The sequence below is a fragment of the Lepidochelys kempii genome, chromosome 5 (genome assembly GCF_965140265.1).
Source record: "Lepidochelys kempii isolate rLepKem1 chromosome 5, rLepKem1.hap2, whole genome shotgun sequence".
Taxonomy (NCBI): domain Eukaryota; kingdom Metazoa; phylum Chordata; order Testudines; family Cheloniidae; genus Lepidochelys; species Lepidochelys kempii.
In genome coordinates this window covers 16,316,085-16,336,968 of record NC_133260.1, presented here as the reverse complement: position 1 = coordinate 16,336,968, position 20,884 = coordinate 16,316,085, and the positions used below count along the sequence as shown (strand labels likewise).

Genomic DNA, 20,884 nt, shown 5'->3' with positions numbered 1-20,884 from the left:
AGTAGTTAAGGCAAATCTTTGTGAAACTTCAGAAAAATGTGACCTGCGAAGCTGATTGTATTAGCAGCAAATGGTGTTTGCTCCTTCCTTTATCACACTGTAATCCACTGGGATCAGTATGTGTGGGTGAACAACAATACATTTAAACAGAAAAGACAGGAGAAATAGCAAACAGAACTCAAAATATTACCGAAATGGCTAATTCATAATCAAATCTGAATCCCATTGATATGGCCTGGATCCAGAGCTTGAGGAACAAATTCCTGAAAGAATAATTGATGGAATCCCCCATTAGGTGGGACATTTAAAACTAGACTAGACAAAACATTAGAAAAAATACCAAAGGAAAAAATCTTTGTTGGTAAGGTGGTGCCTTCCATCTCTAACATCTGATTTAAAGTGTCAGAGTAGTAATATATGTGTGTGTGTGAGAACTTTTTATCCTCAAAATATTTTAACTGCTATAAAATACATATATACACACACCCATTTAGTTGTTTATTTCTTTGACTTTTTAAGTGTACGGTCGTTAACCTGCTATTTTGCGATTACAAAATTCTCAGAAGAAGGCGGCAGCAGCAGCAGTGACCCAACTGTCTACAGTAGAAAAATGCTCAGTTCAGCCTGGAATATTGCAGGGAAAGGAGAGGAGTGGTGGTAATCCCTTGACAGATGCAGCCCACTGAAAAATATTTAAGTGGCAAGGATGTGCTCAGGATTGCACAGGATACAAACACAGAAAGTGTCCCTGCCCTGAGATTCTGATATGTCTTGCTGGTGGTCGTAGCCTTATAACTTGGATTTTACAAGTCGTGCTTAATTGGCTCTCAAAGACTGTGCTGGTGGTAATTTCCTTTTCTATGGCTTTAGACTTTTTGTCAAAGCTTCACTCTGTATAAGGCACGTTTTTTAATTTGAGGGGAGATGGGGAACTGTAACTGTATCAGAAAATCAAAACTTTGTGGGAGATAATACAACTTTTGTGCACCATCTTTCCTGCAAACTGTACCCCCAAATGCCTTATAATACCATAGAAGCATTGTAAAAATAACGAGGAAAGATTAAGAGGAATAGGTGAGAAGATGCGTTCAGCTGTGATCTGAGAAGGGATGAAGAGTCCCTGAGGCAGAGAAATACAGAGATCTTGGCACATGGCAAGAGGAGAAGGCTCTTGCCCCATCAGTGGCAGGACAGAAGAGGCCAGTGCTGGATCAGGAGCAAGAACAAGGAAAAGAGAAGGGTTAAAAGAGATCGAACGTGATTCTCTGCTGCCTTGTGAAGTCATTGACACCTGTACAAAGCAAGTGTAGAATGCAGCCAGATCTGAATGGTGGCATTCCACCTCCACTTTGCATTGGTACAGAACTATGCAAGCTGCATGGCAGCGGGGAAGCAGTCTGTGAGCTAAACAGCATAGTCCAGATGCTGCCAAAGAGCTGGTAAAGAATTTAGATAGCACACTTTATTGATCAATGATTCTTTTATTTTTCCACAGTCCAATAGGTGCCCCAACTATTGCTATAATCCTGATTAACTTAAATCCATATTAGCAGGAGCTTTTCTTGTAGGGAAAGGAAAGCTGTTGGGTTCTCCCTCCCACCTACTTCTGGTTGTGAAGTACTCTACTGTCTCCTGTCCTTGATGAGGGCTGTGCCCAGAACAGAAGGTACACGCATTAATAGCTAAGAACTTAGCATCATAAAATATATGGCCTAGGATCATATTAGAGATTGTTTGTTTGCAAAATGAGTACAGTAAAATATGCAGTGGAAGAAAAGGTGCACCATGTCTTACGTGACAGTCATTATGGGTGCAACAAGATATTTAGAATGGCATGGGGATTGTCAGCTGCATTCATCCTCTTATGTTAAATTATTGTTTATCCTTGATCAGGCTGTTTGAACATGATTTTTACATCATCTGTATATGTTCCACTGAGCTGATGTGGCCTGATTTTCCTGAGCCAGTATCAGGACTGATCTGCGACTGCTAGTAGTAAATATCTCCAAAGGTCAGCGATGGGACACTAGATGGGGAAGGCTCTGAGTTACTACAGAGAATTCTTTCCCAGATGGCTGGTGCATCTTGCCCACGTGCTCAAGGTCTAACTGATCACCATATTTGGGGTTGGGAAGGAATTTTCCCCTGGGTCAGATTGGCAGAGACCTAGGGTTTTTTCGCCTTCCGCTGCAGCATGGAGCCATGGGTCACTTGCAGGTTTAAACTAGAGTTAATGGTGGATTCTCTGTAACTTGAAGTCTTTTTAAATCGTGATTTGAGCACTTCAGTAACTCAGCCAGAGGTTAGGGGTCTATTACAGGAGTAGAAGGGTGAGGTTCAGTGGCCTGCAATGTGCAGACATCAGACTAGATCATGATTGTCCCCTTCTGGCCTTAGTCTATGCGTCATTCTTGTCTGTCTTTACTTTATGAATTTATTGGCAGAGGGAGACACTTTTCCATTAGGAAGGAAAAAATCCAGGAGAAGCAGTGCAGATTGATGTATTATGTATGTGACCTCTTTCTTTCATTTCTTCTCCCTCACCCAGCAAGGGATAATCTGTTCATCTGCACTTTGGGGCAAATTCCAGAGCCTTTTGCTTTCTGTCTTTCCCTTTTGCATATGAGAATACACTTCTTTCTTTCCACATATAGGTGGTGGTCCTATTGATTTCATGCTGTATGTGGAAAATTACTTTCCACAGGAAACCCAGCAAATAGTTCTTTAGCAAGATTAGCAAAACAACCCTCACGGATCTTTTCACCAGTTTAACTGCAGTGCTTCCCTTTTTAGCGGCCTTAAATCACTTCCTCAATCTGCTCCGGGGGTACAACTATTATGGCCTTCAACTGAACAGTGCTGCTTGTCATATTGGGTACCTCTTCTCTGTGCCTGGAGCTAGCAATAGTTACCAGTTCCTTTTATTAGGTGTTTAATGTGGTACTGCTGTTACTTTGTGGCCTCCTCTCAAGTCAGTGCTTCCTATAGCTTATTTCACAGTGCATCATACTAGGGAGTACAGAAGTGAGAGGTCAATATGTTGTCTAATAGAGCCTCATCCTGTCCTTGTGAGCCATTCATATTTACAGGACGGCTTGGTGTTAACTCAGCAAGAAGTCTGGAGAGCAGACAGCTATGCACTAGCAATTCATAATCTAGCTATGTGACCTGTTCCGTCCTTGGGAACGCATTGGGACAGATTCTCTCTGAACTGTTTGCTGCTTGGGTGAGATCACTCCTATCTTTCCAAGCACTGTACTTCACCCTGCTTAATTAACTGTCCCATAAATGGAGACCGTGGAGCTGTCACCTGGAATCCACACTGGCTAATGTTCTTTATGCAATCTGATCAGGCTGCCCAGGTAGCTGGATAAAGAGTATTTTGGGATTCCTCTCTCGAAAGTATAGTGGTGTCTGGTAGTAGCCGCTAGAGTTAGTTGCAAAATAGTTTCCATTACAGCCTCTCTGTTTTCCCGGGGCTCACTCTTTCTGAAAGTTGCTTTTTGTGCTGAAATTTTCTATGCTTGGTCTCTGTTCAAAGATATTTTTTATCAAATTCCATCCAGCTTCTCTGAATTCAGGAAAAGTAAAGAATATGCCCTTTTACCAGGAAAGTGGTGAGACCTACTAATGTATAGTAATATTGCTTGTGGCACCTTAGAGACTAACGAATTTATTAGTTAGTCTCTAAGGTGTCACAAGTCTTCCTTTTCTTTTTGCGGATACAGACTAACACGGCTGCTATTCTGAAACCAGTAATATTGCTGTAATGTTATGTAATCGTGGATGAAAGGATTGTGTCCCAGATTCTGATCCTGGTTACACTGGTGTAAATTTGGAGTAAGAATCTTCTTCCAAAGGGAAATGCATGCACACAAAGGGGATGTAGTTAAAGCCATGTATGCAAATATTACTTAGGCATTGCCTGATGGCTGAATGCTTGACTAAGTTACCTGAACGTTGCATTAACGTAGGGTGGGTTGTTTGGTTGGTTTTTGTATTTTGCACTGAATAGAAATTTAGCCTGAAAGTCAGGTGAGAGTATTTGCTGTTTACTATGTAGTAAATTTAATGTTCTACAAAACCTTTGGCATGTAATGTGCCCATGGCTTCCCGAAATAGCATGGATGTTTCTAGGCTTATGATGCTGAAATCCTGGCCCCATTGTTGACATCCAATGGCAAAACTCCCAGTGGGGCCAGGATTTCACCTGATTCTATCAGTCTTATGTGAGCTGAGTAGCTACAGTTGCCAACTTTTTAATGTCACTAATCCAAACACCCTCCTCACTCCCTGCCTCGTCCCTTCACCAAGGCCCCACCCCCCACGCACTCCATTCCCTCTTCCTCTGTTGCTCACAGTCCCCCACCCTCACTCACTCTCACTGGGCTGGTGCAGGAGTGGGCTCTGAGCTGGGGCAGGGCTGCAGGAGGGTGCGGGGGTGTGGGCTCTGGGGTGGGGCCAGGGATGAGGGGTTTGGGGTGTAGGCAGGGACTCCAGGCTGGAGCTGAGGGGTTTGGAGTGCAGGAGCGGGCTCAAGGCTGGGGCAGGTGGTGGAGTGTGGGAGGGGGTGCGGGCTCCAGCTGGGGGTGTGGGTTGTGGGGTGGGGCCAGGGATGATGGGTTTGGGTAGAAGAGGGGGCCCAGGGCTGGGGCAGGGGGTTGAGTTGCGGGAGGGGTTGAGTGGGGTGTGGGCTCTGGGAAGGAGTTTGGGTGTGGGAGGGGGCTCAGGGCTGGGGCAGGGGGTTGGGGTACAGGAGGAGGGGTGGGGTGCGTGATCCAGGAAGAGGTTCCAACCTGGGGCAGGTGCGGGTGGAGTTCTGGGCTCCAGTGGGGTGACTCTTACCTTCTTCAGCTCCCACCTCCGTCGACTCCCACCTGGTAGTACAGCGGGCCTAAGGCAGGCTCCCTGCCCTGGCCCTGCACAGCTCCCAGAAATGGCTGGCATGTCCGGCTCCTAGACGCATGGGCAGCCAGGCGGCTCTGCGCGGTGTGCACTGCCATGCCACCCCTGCAGTTCTCATTGACCGTGGTTCCTGGCCAATGGGAACTGTGGAGCCGGCGCCTGTGGGTGCGGGCAGCAAGTGGAGCCTCCCTGATCGCCCCTGCTCCTATGGGCCACAGGGACATGCTGGCCACTTCCGGAAGCTGAACAGAATCAGGGCAGGCAGGGAGCCTGCCGTAGCCCCACTGTACCACCAACCAGACTTTTAATGGCGTGGGCAGCGGTGCTGACTGGAGCTGCCAGGGTCCCTTTTCAACTGGGCATTACAGTAAAAAATTCGACGCCTGGCAACCCTATGAGTAGCACTTCATTCCATGAACAGTCGTGTTAATTTTTGAGATCATAGTAAGGGTGGCAGGATTAGACCCTCTCCTTGAAATGAAGGAATCCTTCAGACGCTGGGCTTGCAGTGTCATGTGATGTCTTCTCTCTGCCGTTTGGTTTAAATAGCAGTGACTGTTACCAGTTTGATATCAGAGTATGACCTTTTCCCGGGCACTATATCTTGCACTGGCAGTGGAGTGGACTAGATCTTCTAACAGGTCTCTTCCATTTATATTTTCTGTTATTTATACACCTTTTATAATGGTGGTAAAATTTCCTTCTGCTGCTCTAGAGCTGGTGACCCTCAATCCCTGCTGGTGCGAGGGATGGAGGGTAGGGAGGCTGTGGTCCTGACAGGGCAGACCAGAGAGCCCCAGCCAGGACTCTTCTGCTGTTCCTGCAGGGATCAAGTTTCACCAGCCCTGTGTCAGCCCTCCACAGCCATGCTGTCACAGGCGCGCTCCTTCCCCACAGTGACAGTGGGGCTGCAAGGGGCTCTGCAGGAGCCATTCAGAAGCAGGGTGGCCTCACCTGCCTCTGAAGGCTTCTCCTCCTCCTCTTCACAGTTCCAGACAGGGATCTCTGCTCTCTTATCCAAACCCTTTCCTTGTCCCTCTGCAGCACATATCTCATGCTGAGGGACAAGGGGGCTGATTCAGATAATGCAGAGGCTCGGATAGTAGGGTTTTGAATCAACAGGAGTCTACGACATAATGTTTAATCCCTTTTTTTTTTAAGGTACTAAGTTGTATCTCAGTAGTGTCCTACAGCAGTGAGTTCCACTATTAAAGGGCATATTAACGTACTTGCTGTGGGTCCAGTTCTCTGTTGGTTGGAATGCTGAGATGAAACATCAGTTTCTGTTTTTAAAAGGAATGAAGGGTGGGAGAGACCAAGAGCACAATAGTCTGTGGCTGATATCCAGCAAAATCCTGTTGAGTGATGATAGGAGGAATCTTAAACAGCAGGATTATCGTGATTGGAGAACTGTAGTGCTGTGGGGTGAATGCCAGGATGCTGGTTCCCTGCAGTAGGAGGCAGTGGTGCTTTGTAATTGTAGCAGTGGGTGATAAGATTAAAATAATTCTGTTTTTAAAGTTTCCAGTTGGGAAATGTATCGTTCTGACACTGTATTGGTAATGCTTTTTTCAATAGCATGAATACTTCATTCATCCTAGAATCTATGCACGTAAGGGAAACTGAAAACAAACTGAGCTGCATACGAGGATGCAGAAACACAAAGCAAGAGCCATTGGAGGTGGGAGAGACAACCCAGAGCTTTACAAGCAGATGAGTGTATAAAAAGCCTTTCTCCTCTGACACACAGGGATGAGAAGAACCAGTCCATTATCGTAAGTGGAGAATCCGGTGCCGGAAAGACAGTCTCCGCCAAATATGCCATGCGCTTCTTCGCATCCGTTGGTGGCTCTGCCAGTGAGACCAACATTGAAGAGAAGGTCCTTGCATCCAGTCCAATCATGGAGGTAAAGCTGGCCCAACAGAAGTTACATAGATTTTTATTCTACTTTGAGCAATCTGTGTGCATTTGTTTCTAGCATTAGCAAATAGCACCAATTTAGGGTGGGATTCTTCAGGGTTGGGATCCTCCCTCTATTTTGTAGATGGGGCTTTCTGTCATCCTGTCTATGTACAGGACTTGTCTCAGTCTCAGAAGTGAGATCCAGGAATAGGAAAATATAGCTGTTCTAACTAGATTTTATGTAATTATTAAATATAGTCAATTAAAAAAAATAATAATTGGGATTGACTAGTTCAGGCAACTTTTTATGTGTAGGTCACCGGTTTAAAAAATCTGTCGCAGGACGGTAGTGACTATAAGCTGTTAAAATGTCTCTGTGTGGTGACCCAGTGTATGTGACCAACGCTGGGTCTCTTTCTAGTTCTTTATCATGGAGATGGGGGTAGGAGGAAGCCCACCACAACTGGCCCACTTGTTGGCGGTCTCAGGAGTGAGGCCAAGGATTGAACACTCCATGGAGACCGTTCGAACAATCTCCATGTTGCTGGAACTGTGCTAATAACAGCTTGGTATAAAGAAGGTTACAGGTAGCAGAGTTCAGACATGATGTTTGTGTGACCTTATCTACGTCATTAATAGTCTGTCAGACTTCACCTTCCTTCTCCTCGCTTGTCGTCTTGTAGCATCCCTAACGTTTTCATTAATTCCATATAGAGAGAGAGGTTTGTCTGTTGAATCTATAGATTGAATCAACATAGACCCACTTTTTTCATATTCTCTTATTCGCACTTATTGGCAATAGTACCTGCTAACGAGGCACGTGGAGATCTCTTTGCCCTGAATTAAATTTTTTTCCCCTCGCCTTACTAATGAAGGCATTTATAGGACATCCATCGCTGTGGCATTTTGATGGCTTGAATTGATGTGGTTAAAAATATAGTCCCTGTCCCAAAGAACTTAGTCTTGTTGATTGATGTTAAAAGTAAATGTTCTGCAACCCCCAGCATCAGCATAACTTTAAATGATTTTGAGAGGGGGATGCCTAACCAGTGAGTTTAAAACTGAGTGAAAAGCCTGGACAAACAGTGCATCTAATGATACACTGACAAGGATGGTGGTGGTGCTTAACAAATATCGGTAATTCACAATAACCCGATCAGACAGGGAGAAACGTCTCTTCGGGTATGTCTACACAGCAACAGACACCCACTGCACAGGGTCCTAGAGCCCAGGCTCCAGTCTGAACCCAGAAGTCTACAAAGCAATAAAAAAGCCCCTCAGCCCGAGCCCTGTGAGCCCAAGTCGGCTGGCACAGGCCACCCGCGGGTGTCTAGTTGCTGTGTTAGGGTATGTCTATGCAGCCAAAAAAACCCAACCTGCAGCAGCAACTCTCAGAGCCTGGATCAACTGACTTTGAGCTTGTGCTGTGGGGCTAAAAATAGCGGTGTAGATATTCGGGTTCAGGCTAGAGCCTGGGTTCTGAGACCCCCTCCCCACCCCCCGGTCACTGGGTTTGGCACCTAAGCTCCAGCCAGAGCCTGAATGTCTACAGTGCTATTTTTAGCCCTGCAGTGTGAGCTGGAGTCAGTTGACCTGGGCTTTGAGGCTCCCTGGCTATGTCTACACAGCAATGTAAGCCTAGGGTTAATGGGACTCGAGTCAGCTGTCCTGTGTCAGGGACCCCTGGGCTTGAGCATCTACATTGCATTTTAACCCTAGGTTAAGAATGTTCTGACCCTTAAGAAGCACCTGAGTACATAAACAGCATAATGAACTCCTTTGGTGGCTGTCAGTAGAATAAGTGCAGTATGAGAAGGCTGTAGTCTGAGAATTGGGCTCTCCAGCTCCCAGCTGAATCACATTGGCAGGAAATGCCCATGTGCACCTGTTCTGAGGGTAATTAGGATGTCAGTGTCCAGGGCTGTCAAACAATTAAAATGAAACGTTGCAATTCTTAATTTTTAAAACGAGATGTTCCACGGAGATGGTTTGTTGGTTGTTTTTATTTGTTTTTGTCTGTTTATCTTGAAGTTTGACATAAAATGTAGGTTTCAGAGGAAAAAGACACACACACCCCAGCCGCGCTGCTGTTGGCTGCAGAACAGTGAAGTGCATCCCCAGGGTTTGTGTACAGTGTGCTCCTGCACCCTGGGAGGCAGGGATAAGGGCTCCCTGGGAGGCTGTGGGGAAGTTCGGGGGCTGGTTCCCACTTGCTGTCCTGAACGTGCACGCAGCCCAGTCACCCCGGCACACACAGCCCCAGGGAGGGCTGTGGGGTTTAGGAACAAGGGCCAGAGAGTGGAGCAGGACCAAGTGGCTGTTCTGCAGGGCGAGGGAGTGGCAGGGCTCCCAATTTAGCATGGCCGGGGGAGGAATGATCCCAACATCCTGATGTCCAGGAGCTGCCTTCTGCCTGTCAGCTTTGCTCCCTGCTCTGGACACGCGTCGCACAACAGTGAGGAGGAGCTGGAGCCAAAGCTACCAGCATAGGAGGAGCAGGAAAGGCGATTGCGTTCGGCCAGACAGTAATGGCGCTGCTGGCTGCCTTCAGTGCTGCTCCTCTGTCGCCAGGAATTCTGGGATACATCCAGAGGGCTGCTGGGGCCTGTGCATACAGGAAACCAACAGAGCTCGGACTCTCCAGCCCTGCGGGGTCCTGGGCCCCTGGGTCTGAGCCCTAGGTTAGCACATTTGAAGTGTGGACATGAGGGGAGTTTGGCTTGAACTGGGCTTAAATTGCTGTGTAGACAAACCCACTGCTGCACGTCTTTTTTTGCTGTGTAGACGTACCCTTTTATAACTTGAGCCTGGGATATTCGGGACTTTGTTGATTATAACCTGAAATCAGGGCTGAACTCTTACCCTGGCACACTGAGGCATTACCAAGTGGATTATGAGAGGCAGATGATTTACTTGTGGGAATATTGAGCTGGTCCCTGTCCTAACCATTGCCATACTGGCTGAAGGGATTTTTACATACAGTTGTTGGATGCATCTAGACTGCAGCTTTATTTTTATCCTTTCCAAAGTGGCTGAAGAAATATATATTAATGGCTGCATTTATTGCAGATATTGTAGGCACAGCCCATAGTGCCTATGCTGGGTCTGGAGAGCTGCCACTGTTGTACAATAACTTAACTGCGATGACAGGCCTCTTCCATTTTGGGTGGCAGATGCCCCAGTGGACACCCCTGTACATCTGTAACAATAAAACGGATGAATTTTCATTGTTGTGAATTTAGAAAAGTGCCAGATTGCCCCTGTTATATGATGGAGGACTTCACTTTTTAGGGATATCCGTGTCATAAGAGCACGCTTCCCTCACAGTGCCCCGAGAACGTGTTTCAGTACATGTGAGAAGGGACCATTATTAGAGATGAGAAGGGCGTTCAGTCTCCAGCTCATTCACTCAGCCTCTTTGCTCATACTATCAACAAGGTTACCAATTATCCTTCCAAGCTTTGTCTGCAAAGTGGATGGCACATGAGGAACCACAGCCCTAGAGTATATTAAATGATGTGGTGATGTATCCAATTCTTAGTGGACTAAGTGTAGACAAGTCCACCTCAGAAAACCACCATCACAAACTGTTGTTAATCAGCATTCTTGTTTGGCAGTCTCACCTGAGAGGTACTTCATTGTACTGGTAAGTTGTTGACCTTGATTGTATGCTCCTTGTGGTAGGGACCATGTCCTTCTACATGTCTGTAAAGTTCCAACACACTATGGGTGCTATACAAGTACTAAATAAAATTGAATGATGATTGAGTGGGCATGGGTCGTAGGTGCTGACTTTTATTTTTCCTCAGGGGTGCTCCGCCCCCGCTCCGCCCTGAAGCCCTGCCTCCACTGCACCTCTTTCCCTGAGGCCCTGCCCTTACTCCACCCCTGCCCCAACAGTCCCCCCTGCCCCGCAGCTCTCTGCCCTTCCCCAAGCCTCTCTCCCAGCTGCCAAACAGCTGATCAGTAGTGCCCCGTGGATCACCTGCTTGGGTGGGGTCCCACTGAGCAGCTGTGGGTGGTGGGTGCTCCAGCCCTGGAGCACCCACAGAGTCTGCGTGTATGGGCATGGTGACTAAAAATATCCTCTAACCCCTGAAGGAGTAAGGGTTGAGGCACACGCTGGTAGTAAGGGGGAAATTGGCACTGCTGCCCTCCTGTGCTGTACCTGTCCCATGAATAAAGAGAGGGCATGAAATACCAGGAATGTTAGTCTGGCAGCTATCACCGGCACGAAGCTCACTTGTCTTAAAAACCTGAAGTAACTGACTTGAACCAAGCTTTCCTAAAGCTGAGCGATAATTGATCACAATGGGTTCTCTGTAAGTTTGTGTTTATCGTCAGCCCCGTTCCATTTTAAGTGAAGTCTCAGCTGTTACACCAATGGTTGGTACCAGTGCTGTTCTGGCATGGGATCAATACCCTTTCCAAAGAAGCTCTTTGTCCTGTAAATACCCCTGGTTTGAACTTGTCAACCCTTGCTCGTTCCCCTTTCTTAGGCAATGGCACCCTGTGTCTCACCCATCTATTTTCAGCATGTCATGGCTTCCTTTCCTTTTACTCTCAGCGCTGTTCTGAGTGTTTAGCAACCTCCACACATTAAGGCAAGACAAATAATTCATTCCAGCTAATCCTGTGCAACTCCAGCAGTTTTCAGTCATGGCAAATTGTCTTTAGTTCTGTTTTACTGTGCAGTTCTGCTGCAGCTGTCATAGTCCTTAGAAAGGGGGACGACTTGTCAGGTCCTCTAGTCCATCTCCTTGCTAATGCAGGATTGTAACTTGGATCTTTTTAAAACTGCAGGTGACTAGAATACTGCACCTCCTCGCCATTCTACAGAGAACAGGACAGCTTTGCTCACTATTACCAGAACCCTATCTCTCTCCCATTGGTAAAATATAGACACTGAAGGAGATCATCAGAAGTGGTCAAGATACATTTGATGATGGAGTCGCTGGGAAATTGTGGAGATAAATGGCTCTAAGCCACCTTTCCCTTCTTCCAATTCTGGGGCCGTTCCAGTCCTAGTGTTTCCCTGGTGCAGTCCAATGTGCCTTCTTCAATAAGAGTTCTTTTTTCTCAAATGCTGAGAGCACTGTCTTTATTATCGGCATCCATTTGTCAATATTCTTCTCTGAAGGCTCCTTCTTCCACATGTGCTGAAAATAAATCTCTACTCTCTGCCAACTCTAATTTCAATTTGTGTGGCTAAGAGAATTGATTGTGGTGTATATGACAAAATGTGTTAGGATTCTGCTGTTCTACCAGCCAGTGGTCTCTTGTTCCATTGAAAAGGAATGTACTTTCTCAATTCTGAGCTGCAGCTGAAAGCCCGCCAGCAGAACTCTGGCCTGACTTCTTTGACCTGACCCACATATTGAGGTCCGACCTTAAACCATAAGCATGAACGTCCTGTAGACAATTGACAGCAAGTGAAATAAAATAGAAAGATTCCCTTTGTCATCCCTCTACCAATTTAAGAGAAGAGAAAAAGAGGTGATGCTTGTGTGCTACAGATATAACTGTTACGGGTAAAATTTTCAAAAGCCCCTATGTCCCATTTTCAGAAGTGACTTAGGAGCCCAAGTCCTATTGACTTTTAAAGTGCCTATGTCTCGTTTGAAAGTGGGACTTAAGCACTTTTTGAAATTTTTGCTCTAAATCTCTAATTTCAGTTACCTCAGGGGTTTGATTTCCCTCATTCTGTGACGTGTCAGGTTCAATCCTTTTTTTTTTTTAAATAATTTCACAAAAGCAAGTTAATGATGTAGGGAAAGGCAGTGTGTGACTGCTAGATACAGAATCTAAGATTCTCCAGAAGATGAGCAATTTTGGGACCTGATCCTGCAAAGATCAGGGTCCAGAATAAGTAGTCCTTTTGACTTGAATGAGACTGCTTATCTGAACAAAGTTAAGCCAGTCAACGAGACTGTTTATGTGAGTAAAGCACATGCATTCGTATTTACAGCTTCTGGGTCTTATAGTTCAGGTACTAGTGTTCATGGCACTTAGATACCACAGCAGGGCACTCATTAAATAAAACAAAATTAAACCTCAAGAGAGGTCGCTGGCTCTAAGAGAGCTGCTATAATTTCAGGATTTTTTCATGTAAGCTCCATTATGTAGTTTCATGTCTTGGATATTGAATCTCATTTGTGTTTCGGGTGCCCATCACAGTAATATCTAGCCACTACTTGGATACGTTACCAACCACATTTTTACAGGGATTGCCAATGAGAATTTTTAGAGAGAGAAGGTGGGTGAGGTAATATCTTTTATTGGACCGACTTCTGTTGGTGAGATTAGAGATTACCTCACCCACCTTGTCTTGCTAACATCCTGGGGTCAACACAGCTACAACAACACGGCGTACAATCATGGGGATTTTTAAAATTAGATTTAACAAGATATACTAGCACACCAAATATAGAGAGATAGTGTGTGTATGCTCTGGTGTGATGTTACTTGATATAACAGGTCTACAGCTCAATCTGATTCATGTGTCCAGGTATGTTGTTGTCCTCCATGTCTTGGTTCATGCTGCTCCTATGCCTCAAACTCCCTTCCTGAGCCCACCTGCCATGTCTTCTTTCTCACCGCTTTGAAATTCCTTCTCAACATCCACTTTGAGGTTTGTGTAAATGATAGCATCTCACACACTTAAATATAAAACCACTGTAGAATACTTCATTATGTTCAAAACACATGAACGTCCCTCCTGAGTGACCCCATAATTTTATTGTACTCTTGTTCTTCTCCTTTTTCTTTTTCTCCATTCCATGTTCTCCTCTTGGTTTGGATTGTAAATACTTGAGCACTCTGGAGGCAGAGAATCTAGTGTAAAGGGCTAAGAATATTTATGGGTTGTAGAAGTAATCTCTCTCTCACTCACACATACACACACACACTATTTAAAAGAACATTAAGGTTTCAAAGTCAAGCCCTCAAATGTTGCATATTCATTATGATACCATCTTTACTTACAGAATCACATACTATTTTTTCCACAGGACCCCATCTCATTCAGTGCCCATTTTCTGGTTGCCTGGCAAGACCTGAGGGTCTGATTTGCAGAAGTGCTAAGCAATCACACCTGCAGCTGAAGTCAATGGGAGCTGTGCTTTGAACCTATAAAGTGCTATATAACGCTTAGTACTCTGAAAAATCAGGCCCTTAGTAACTCAAATTGGGCACCAAAAATATAGTAGATTTTTTACTTTAATGCTTTCTGTGCCTCAGTTCCCCACCAAAAAAAGAGGATGATGATAATACCCACTCATCTCAGAGTTTTTGTGAAAATAAATTCATTAAAGTTTGTGAAGCTGTGTGTGTGTGTGGGGGGGGTCTGTTTTGGGGATGGGTTATAAATTTTATTTGGGGTTATTTTTAGCAATTTTTGCATTTTATATAGATGTCCAAAAATCTGGTTTTGGGGGGCTGCCTCTTTGTATATACTGTAATGACTAAAGTACGTATCTGTGTATAATATGCACTACTCATTACAGTATATGCAAAGAGTGAGCCCCCTCCCCCCTGAAATCTGATTTTTGGACATCTATGCAAAAATTGCTAAAAATAAACCCCAAAGAATGAAATCCATGTACTATAGTAATGAATAGTCTCTTGTACTGTTCCCTAGTGTGCTTTAACATAGTGCTGTTTCAAACAGCGCTGTGTTACAGTTGACTAGGGTACCTTTAGTGAACACCAGCAGGGTCTACTTTGACCAGTTAATGCACAGCCAGTTTAATGTGCTTTAGAAATCACACCCCCATAGTCCACATTGCTGCTCCAGGTCCACAAGCCCTTACAGACAAGTAGCCATTTCGGGGAGCTTTTTGGTGTTTCTTGGATAAACACCAATTTTAATTTTTTTTTTGTATCAGATGTTTTATGGGTGTTCATTGGTTAAAACAACGTCAGAAGCCCTGCTGTTAGCAATGAGTGCCACAGAAAAGCCAACGAGGAAACTAATAATTCTGTCTTTGGAGCGCCATAGTATGGGCAACAGATTGAAAAATGAAGAGAGAACAAAATATCTAATAGTTACGTGAACACGATCCATCTTGTGCCCTGAATGAGGCAGGGGTCCTGTGGAGAAAAAATAGCAGGTGATCATGTAATTCAAGAGTTTACCATAATGCCTACATACAGTGAGGCTGAATAGCACCAGCAACCTTAATTCTGGCATTTCCTAAATTTTGAGGATTTGACTTTGCAACCTTAATCTTTGAACATAGGGGGTTTTGTGTGCAATTGCATAGCTTTTTTTTTTTTTTAAAAAGCAAACTGAAAAATAAAACATTCTGTTGTATGGCGTCTTATTGACACGCACAGGGTTCCACAGCAGCATCGGGATCTTTAGCGCCCTGTCATAAATATAAAGGGAAGGGTAAACCCCTTTAAAATCCCTCCTGGCCAGAGGAAAACTCCTCTCACTTGTAAGGGGTTAAGAAGCTAAAGGTAACCTCGCTGGCACCTGACCAAAATGACCAATGAGGAGACAAGATACTTTCAAAAGCTGGGAGGAGGGAGAGAAACAAAGGGTCTCTGTCTGTCTATATGCTGCTTTTGTTGGGGATAGAACAGGAATGGAGTCTTAGAACTTTTAGTAAGTAATCTAGCTAGGTATGCGTTAGATTATGATTTCTTTAAATGGCTGAGAAAAGAATTGTGCTGAATAGAATAACTATTTCTGTCTGTATCTTTTTTGTAACTTAAGGTTTTGCCTAGAGGGATTCTCTGTGTTTTGAATCTAATTACCCTGTAAGGTATCTACCATCCTGATTTTACAGAGGGGATTTTTTTACTTCTATTTACTCCTATTTCTATTAAAAGTATTCTTGTAAGAAAACTGAATGCTTTTTCATTGTTCCCAGATCCAAGGGTTTGGGTCTGTGGTCACCTATGCAAATTGGTGAGGCTTTTTACCAAACCTTGTCCAGGAAGTGGGGTGCAAGGTTGGGAAGTATTTGGGGGGAAAGACGTTTCCAAACAGCTCTTCCCCAGTAACCAGTATTTGTTTGGTGGTGGTAGTGGCCAATCCAAGGACAAAGGGTGGAATATTTTGTACCTTGGGGAACTTTTGACCTAAGCTGGTAAAGATAAGCTTGGGAGGTTTTTCATGCAGGTCCCCACATCTGTACCCTAGCGTTCAGAGTGGGGGAGGAACCTTGACGCCCCCACTCAGACCTCTGCCACTTGAACTGATGGAGTAACAGATAACAAAAATAAGCTGTAATCCTCAGTAGACCAGCACTAAAGGAGGATAAGATACATGCTTTGCCAATGGGTTTCACACACACTTGTTGACAGCAGAGGAATGGTGAAACTCAAGAATCTTGCGTTGCGTTCCAGGCTCTGGAGCAGAATGTGCTCTAGTGGGCACATACTCTTTCACCCATTCACCCCCAAAAGCTTCACCCCCTTCTGCTTTGTCCCCTCCAGCACATTGCTGTCCAACTCCTGTCTCTTCCCCATCCCTGGTTCCTCATCCTCTCCAGCTGACATACCCAGCCATCTCCAGTCACTTCCCCCTCTTTCCCAGTCTTCTTGCCCAGCCACTCCCAATTCCCCTCCTCCTCCTGGTTCTTTTTCGCATTCCTCTTCCCCATTGGCTCCCAGCTCAGCTAGTCCTAGTTCTCTCCCCATGCTCAAGTTTCTCATCAATGTGTCTTTTCCCTACTTATCTCTCCCCCGCCCCTCTGGTTCTTACTCCCAGTCTCTTTTCAGCCAGACCCAGTTTCCCTCCCTGGCTCCCATTCCCATCTCCTTGCTCAGCCAGTCCCAGTCTCTCCACTCTCAGCTCCTGGTTCACTCAACCCCTGTCTCCTTGCCCCAATCTACTATCTCCCGCCCCCCCGGCCCCTTCCCCACTGCGTCCCAGGTTCTGGCTCTTGTGCCTTCTGCAAAAGGCAGTTTCCTTCTCCTCAATACCAGGGCCCAGCAGAGGGAACGTTGAGAGCAGCACCAGAGGGAAGCTCCCTGCTCTCCATTCACATGCCTGGTTCTGAGTCCAGCCCAGCCTGCAGCTGCCCAGACCCACAATTTCAGAGAGAGTTTGCTCAGCCACAGTTTATAGCACGCTCAATGCAGCCGGAATCTTCAAGGACTTTAGCTGGAAAGCTCTAACAAGTCTCCACTGCGCTTGTGTGACCTGTGATATTTTTTTTTCCCCCCAAAGTTTATAGCTTGTCTAAATTTGGGCTGATTTTTTCCTGGAGGTTGTAAAGGGCACCTTCCTGATGCAAAGACTACACCCCTGCCAAATTTCAAGGCCCTGTTCTAGTCGATGAGTATTTAACAGGAAACATCACCAAATTTTTTAACCTGGGCAAAACAACATATTTTTCTCTTTGTTCTTTGAAATAGCTGAACCGTTTTGGTTGAACTTTTCCAAAATAATCCAGGCTGAGGCAGACTCCTGGCCTGGAAAATGTCAGCCAAAATTATTAAAATCAGACAGTTTTATAGGCACCTGAAAACAGGGTCTTACCATGTGAAGTGTCAGGCACCCTTAGTTATAGGTGGCGCTACCGGCCCTAGCTATAAGTAGTATACTGATCCTTCACCAACTTTAGATGCTTGCCAGGGTTTATGTTCTCCGGCATTTACCAACAAATTATAATGTCAGAGAGGCTGAAGTGTAATATCCAGGGAAAGGTTGGACGGCTGCAGGATTGGAGAAAGACTCCTTGTGGAAAATGTGGTAATAGATGTGAGCCACTGTTATGTTTTCATTTCCTACAAGAGGTGCAGGAGTTCTCATCATCCCCTCCTATTGTTTGTTTTAATCTGTTTTAGATTGTAATCTCTTCAGGACAGGGATCATATCATCCCGTGTGTTTGTACAGTGCCTCACTCAGAGGTGGCCTGGTCCTTTTAGGGGCCTTTGATTGTGGAGTTACCGTGATACACATTACTATTTTTTTACTAAAATTTATTAAGTTGTTATCAAGTCTGTCTGGTATCTCTGAGCATCCAGCTTGGTTTAGAGACTTCTGGGAGGGTCATATTAAAGCTATCTGAATTAAAGATGTGATACTCAAGGGACAGATTGATTGTAGTTGATTTTTGTTTTTCGTTTTTTCACTGTGCTCTGTGATGGAGTTATCTCCTGCAGGGCCATCAGTATCGACCATATAATCATTTCTCTGTTCCTGCTTAGTCGATCAAATGCAAATGCCTGTAATGGAGACTTACACAACATCGTCTGAAGCTGGGATCCCTGGTGGATTGAGTTTTAATGACAGATTTTTAATATAGAAGGGCTTTGATGAGAGGATGGAATTAATAAACCCTTTATCATAGATCAGATGTGAAGAGTCAAATCCTCAGCTGAGCACCCAGGGCAAGGAGCTTAGCTGGTGCGGTGGAGATGTGCAGGGGGAGGGAGAAGGGGAGAATAATTCTTTTTCCAACCTCCTCCCCAAGCAGAGCAGCATCTGCAGAGCCACTCTGATCACTCGGGAACCCTAAGGTACAGTAGTAGCACCCCAGCCCTAATGCTTCCTATACAGTCAGGTGTTGTTGTGAAGTTCCTTTAGAAGCTGCCCCAGGTTGTTTATCATGGAAAAACACCCCCAGCAACCCCGCTCCTCTGGTCTTGATGCAAAAAGCTCGTGGTCTGCAGCATCCATGTCCTGCCAAGGTGGTGTCGCACCAGAATGGCCAGTTGCTAGGGATAATGCAGAAGTTTGAGGAGTGTGTGTGTGTGTACTGGCCCCCAATGGAATACATGTCCAGTGTGGTGAATCTTCTGAATTTCTAATTTCCTTGACTTTGTGATGAAGCGAGCATCCAGCACAGATCCTGTGTATCGTTGGGTGCTGGGGCTGCTGCTAGCCCACCAGGCTCGCTCGGACTGTAGAACATATGTACCACCTTTCTTTGGGCATCAAAACAGCAGTTTCTCCAGTCACAAAGGTTCAATGTTAAGGTATTCCTGTAATGTGAAATATGAGCAGATAGAAATCATTGCATAAATTTCATATCATCTGATGATTTTCACAAGGACTTTCAGAATGCTAGGTTCTCCCCTTCCTATTAGCTCAAATGATGCAATCTTCAATAGAAGTTTTCAGTCTCAGCAAACAGCTTCCCAAGAAAAGAAGCACTAAATTTGATAGAGGCCTTATTCTTCATCCGCTTAGTCCTTTTTAAGTCAAAGTGAAGTTGAGCACATGAGCGAGTGGCCAAACTTAATAAAAAATGTGCTATTTTTACTGTAGGGGGAGGAGACCTGTGGTTTGAGTACAGGAGCAAGAAGTAGGAATCCCAGGTTCCAACCTTGTCATTGATACTGACTGACTCAATGTGTTGCAATGTGTTCACTTATTTTCTCAATGCCTCTATTTCCTCTCCTGTAAAATAAGGTTAATAATATTTGTCCATCTGACAGATGTGTTGATCTGGGTTATTGATTGTAGAGTGCTTTAAAGATGTACTAAGTAGTATTGTGTTTTTCCCCTGTAACCTTTGTGTGATATGATAGTACCGCTAACATTAACTGAAGTATGGGGGGAAAGGTATTGCAGTTATAGCAAACTAATGTGAACATTAAGTGCTGCCCTTGAATTCTTTCCTGCAAGATCTGTCTGACAGCCATGATGTTGGCAAAATGTGTGCACTCGGAGATTTACACCAGACTGTTGGATTCCTTATGCATAAAGACAAACTCTTAATTGGTGTGGAGATCTGGATGATGCCACATACACCCTATTGCATGGAATATCAGACCTGCTCAAATATATATAAACCGGTTGACTCCCAGTGGCTGAACCAAAGAGGGATATAAGCATAGAAGCCTTAGTATTAATATAGCTGATAGTGGTCACCTGCTGTTTTGGAGCTGAATGTCCCAAATACTGTTCCCAGTGGTTCAAATGTGCAGGTGAATTGACAGTCATGATGCGTTCAGCACATTGATTCATTGAGTTTTCTGGTATGCATAGACAAATAAAGCTTTTTTTAGTGTATCTTTCTCTAGGAGATGCTTCAGGCTTCTTATCTGACTTGTAAACACAATTCACTCTTGTGCTTGTGCAGTCTGAATTTCCTTCTGTCAGACGTTATAAAGGCTCACTCTGATCTGTGAGTTAGATTCTGACTGCAAATTATGGCTGTCAAGCGATTTAAAAACAATCGTGATTAATCGCACTGTTAAACAGTAATAGAGTACCATTTATTTAAATATTTGTGGATGTTCTACATTTTCAAACATTGACTTCAATTACAACACAGAATAGAGAGTGTACAGTACTCACTTTGTTTTTTATTACGAATATTTACATTGTAAAAAACAAAAGAAATAGTATTTTTCAATTCACCTAATACAAATACTGTAGTGCAGTCTCTTTATCATGAAAGTTGAATTTACAAATGTAGAATTATCTACAAAAAATAATTGCACTCAAAAACAAAATAATGTAAAACTTTAGAACCTACAAGACTACTCAGTCCTACTTCTCATTCAGCCAATCACTCAAACAAGTTTCTTTTTGGGAGATAATGCTGTCCGCTTCTTATTTACAATATCACCTGAAAGTGAGAACAGGCATTCACATGGCACAGTTGTAGCCGGTACTGCAAGATATTTACCTGCTAGGTGCACCAAAGATTCATATGTCCCTTCATGCTTCAACCACCATTCTAGGGGACATGTGTCCATACTAATGGGTTCTGCTAGGTAATGATCCGAAGCAGAGCAGACTGATGCATGTGTTCATTTCCATCATCTAAGTCAGATGCCACCTGCAGAAGGTTGATTTTCTTGTTTGATGGTTCAGGTTCTGTAGTTTCCGCATTGGAGTGTTGCTCTTAAGACTTCTGAAAGCATGTTCCCTACTTCGTCCCCCTCAGATTTTGGAAGGCACTCCAGATTCTGAAAACTTGGGTCAAGTGCTGTAGCTATGTTTAGAAATCTCACATTGGTACCTTTTTTGCGTTTTGTGAAATCTGCTGTGAAAGTATTCTTAAAATGAACATGTCATCATCCGAGACTGCTATAACATGAAATATATGGCGGAATGCAGGTAAAACAGAGCAGGAGACTTACAATTCTCCCCCAAGGAGTTC

The 20,884-nt window shown here is 44.6% G+C and overlaps 1 protein-coding gene across 6 annotated transcripts in view; it reads left to right on the top strand.

Annotated features, from left to right (window-relative positions):
- MYO5B (myosin VB) overlaps positions 1-20,884 on the top strand; it is a 372,896-nt gene that overhangs the window by 179,060 nt on the left and 172,952 nt on the right. For all 6 annotated transcript variants that reach the window (XM_073343525.1, XM_073343528.1, XM_073343526.1 and 3 more), the window contains exon 5: positions 6,656-6,812. In XM_073343525.1, the coding sequence (XP_073199626.1) occupies positions 6,656-6,812 (157 nt within the window). The remainder of the gene's footprint in view (positions 1-6,655; positions 6,813-20,884) is intronic.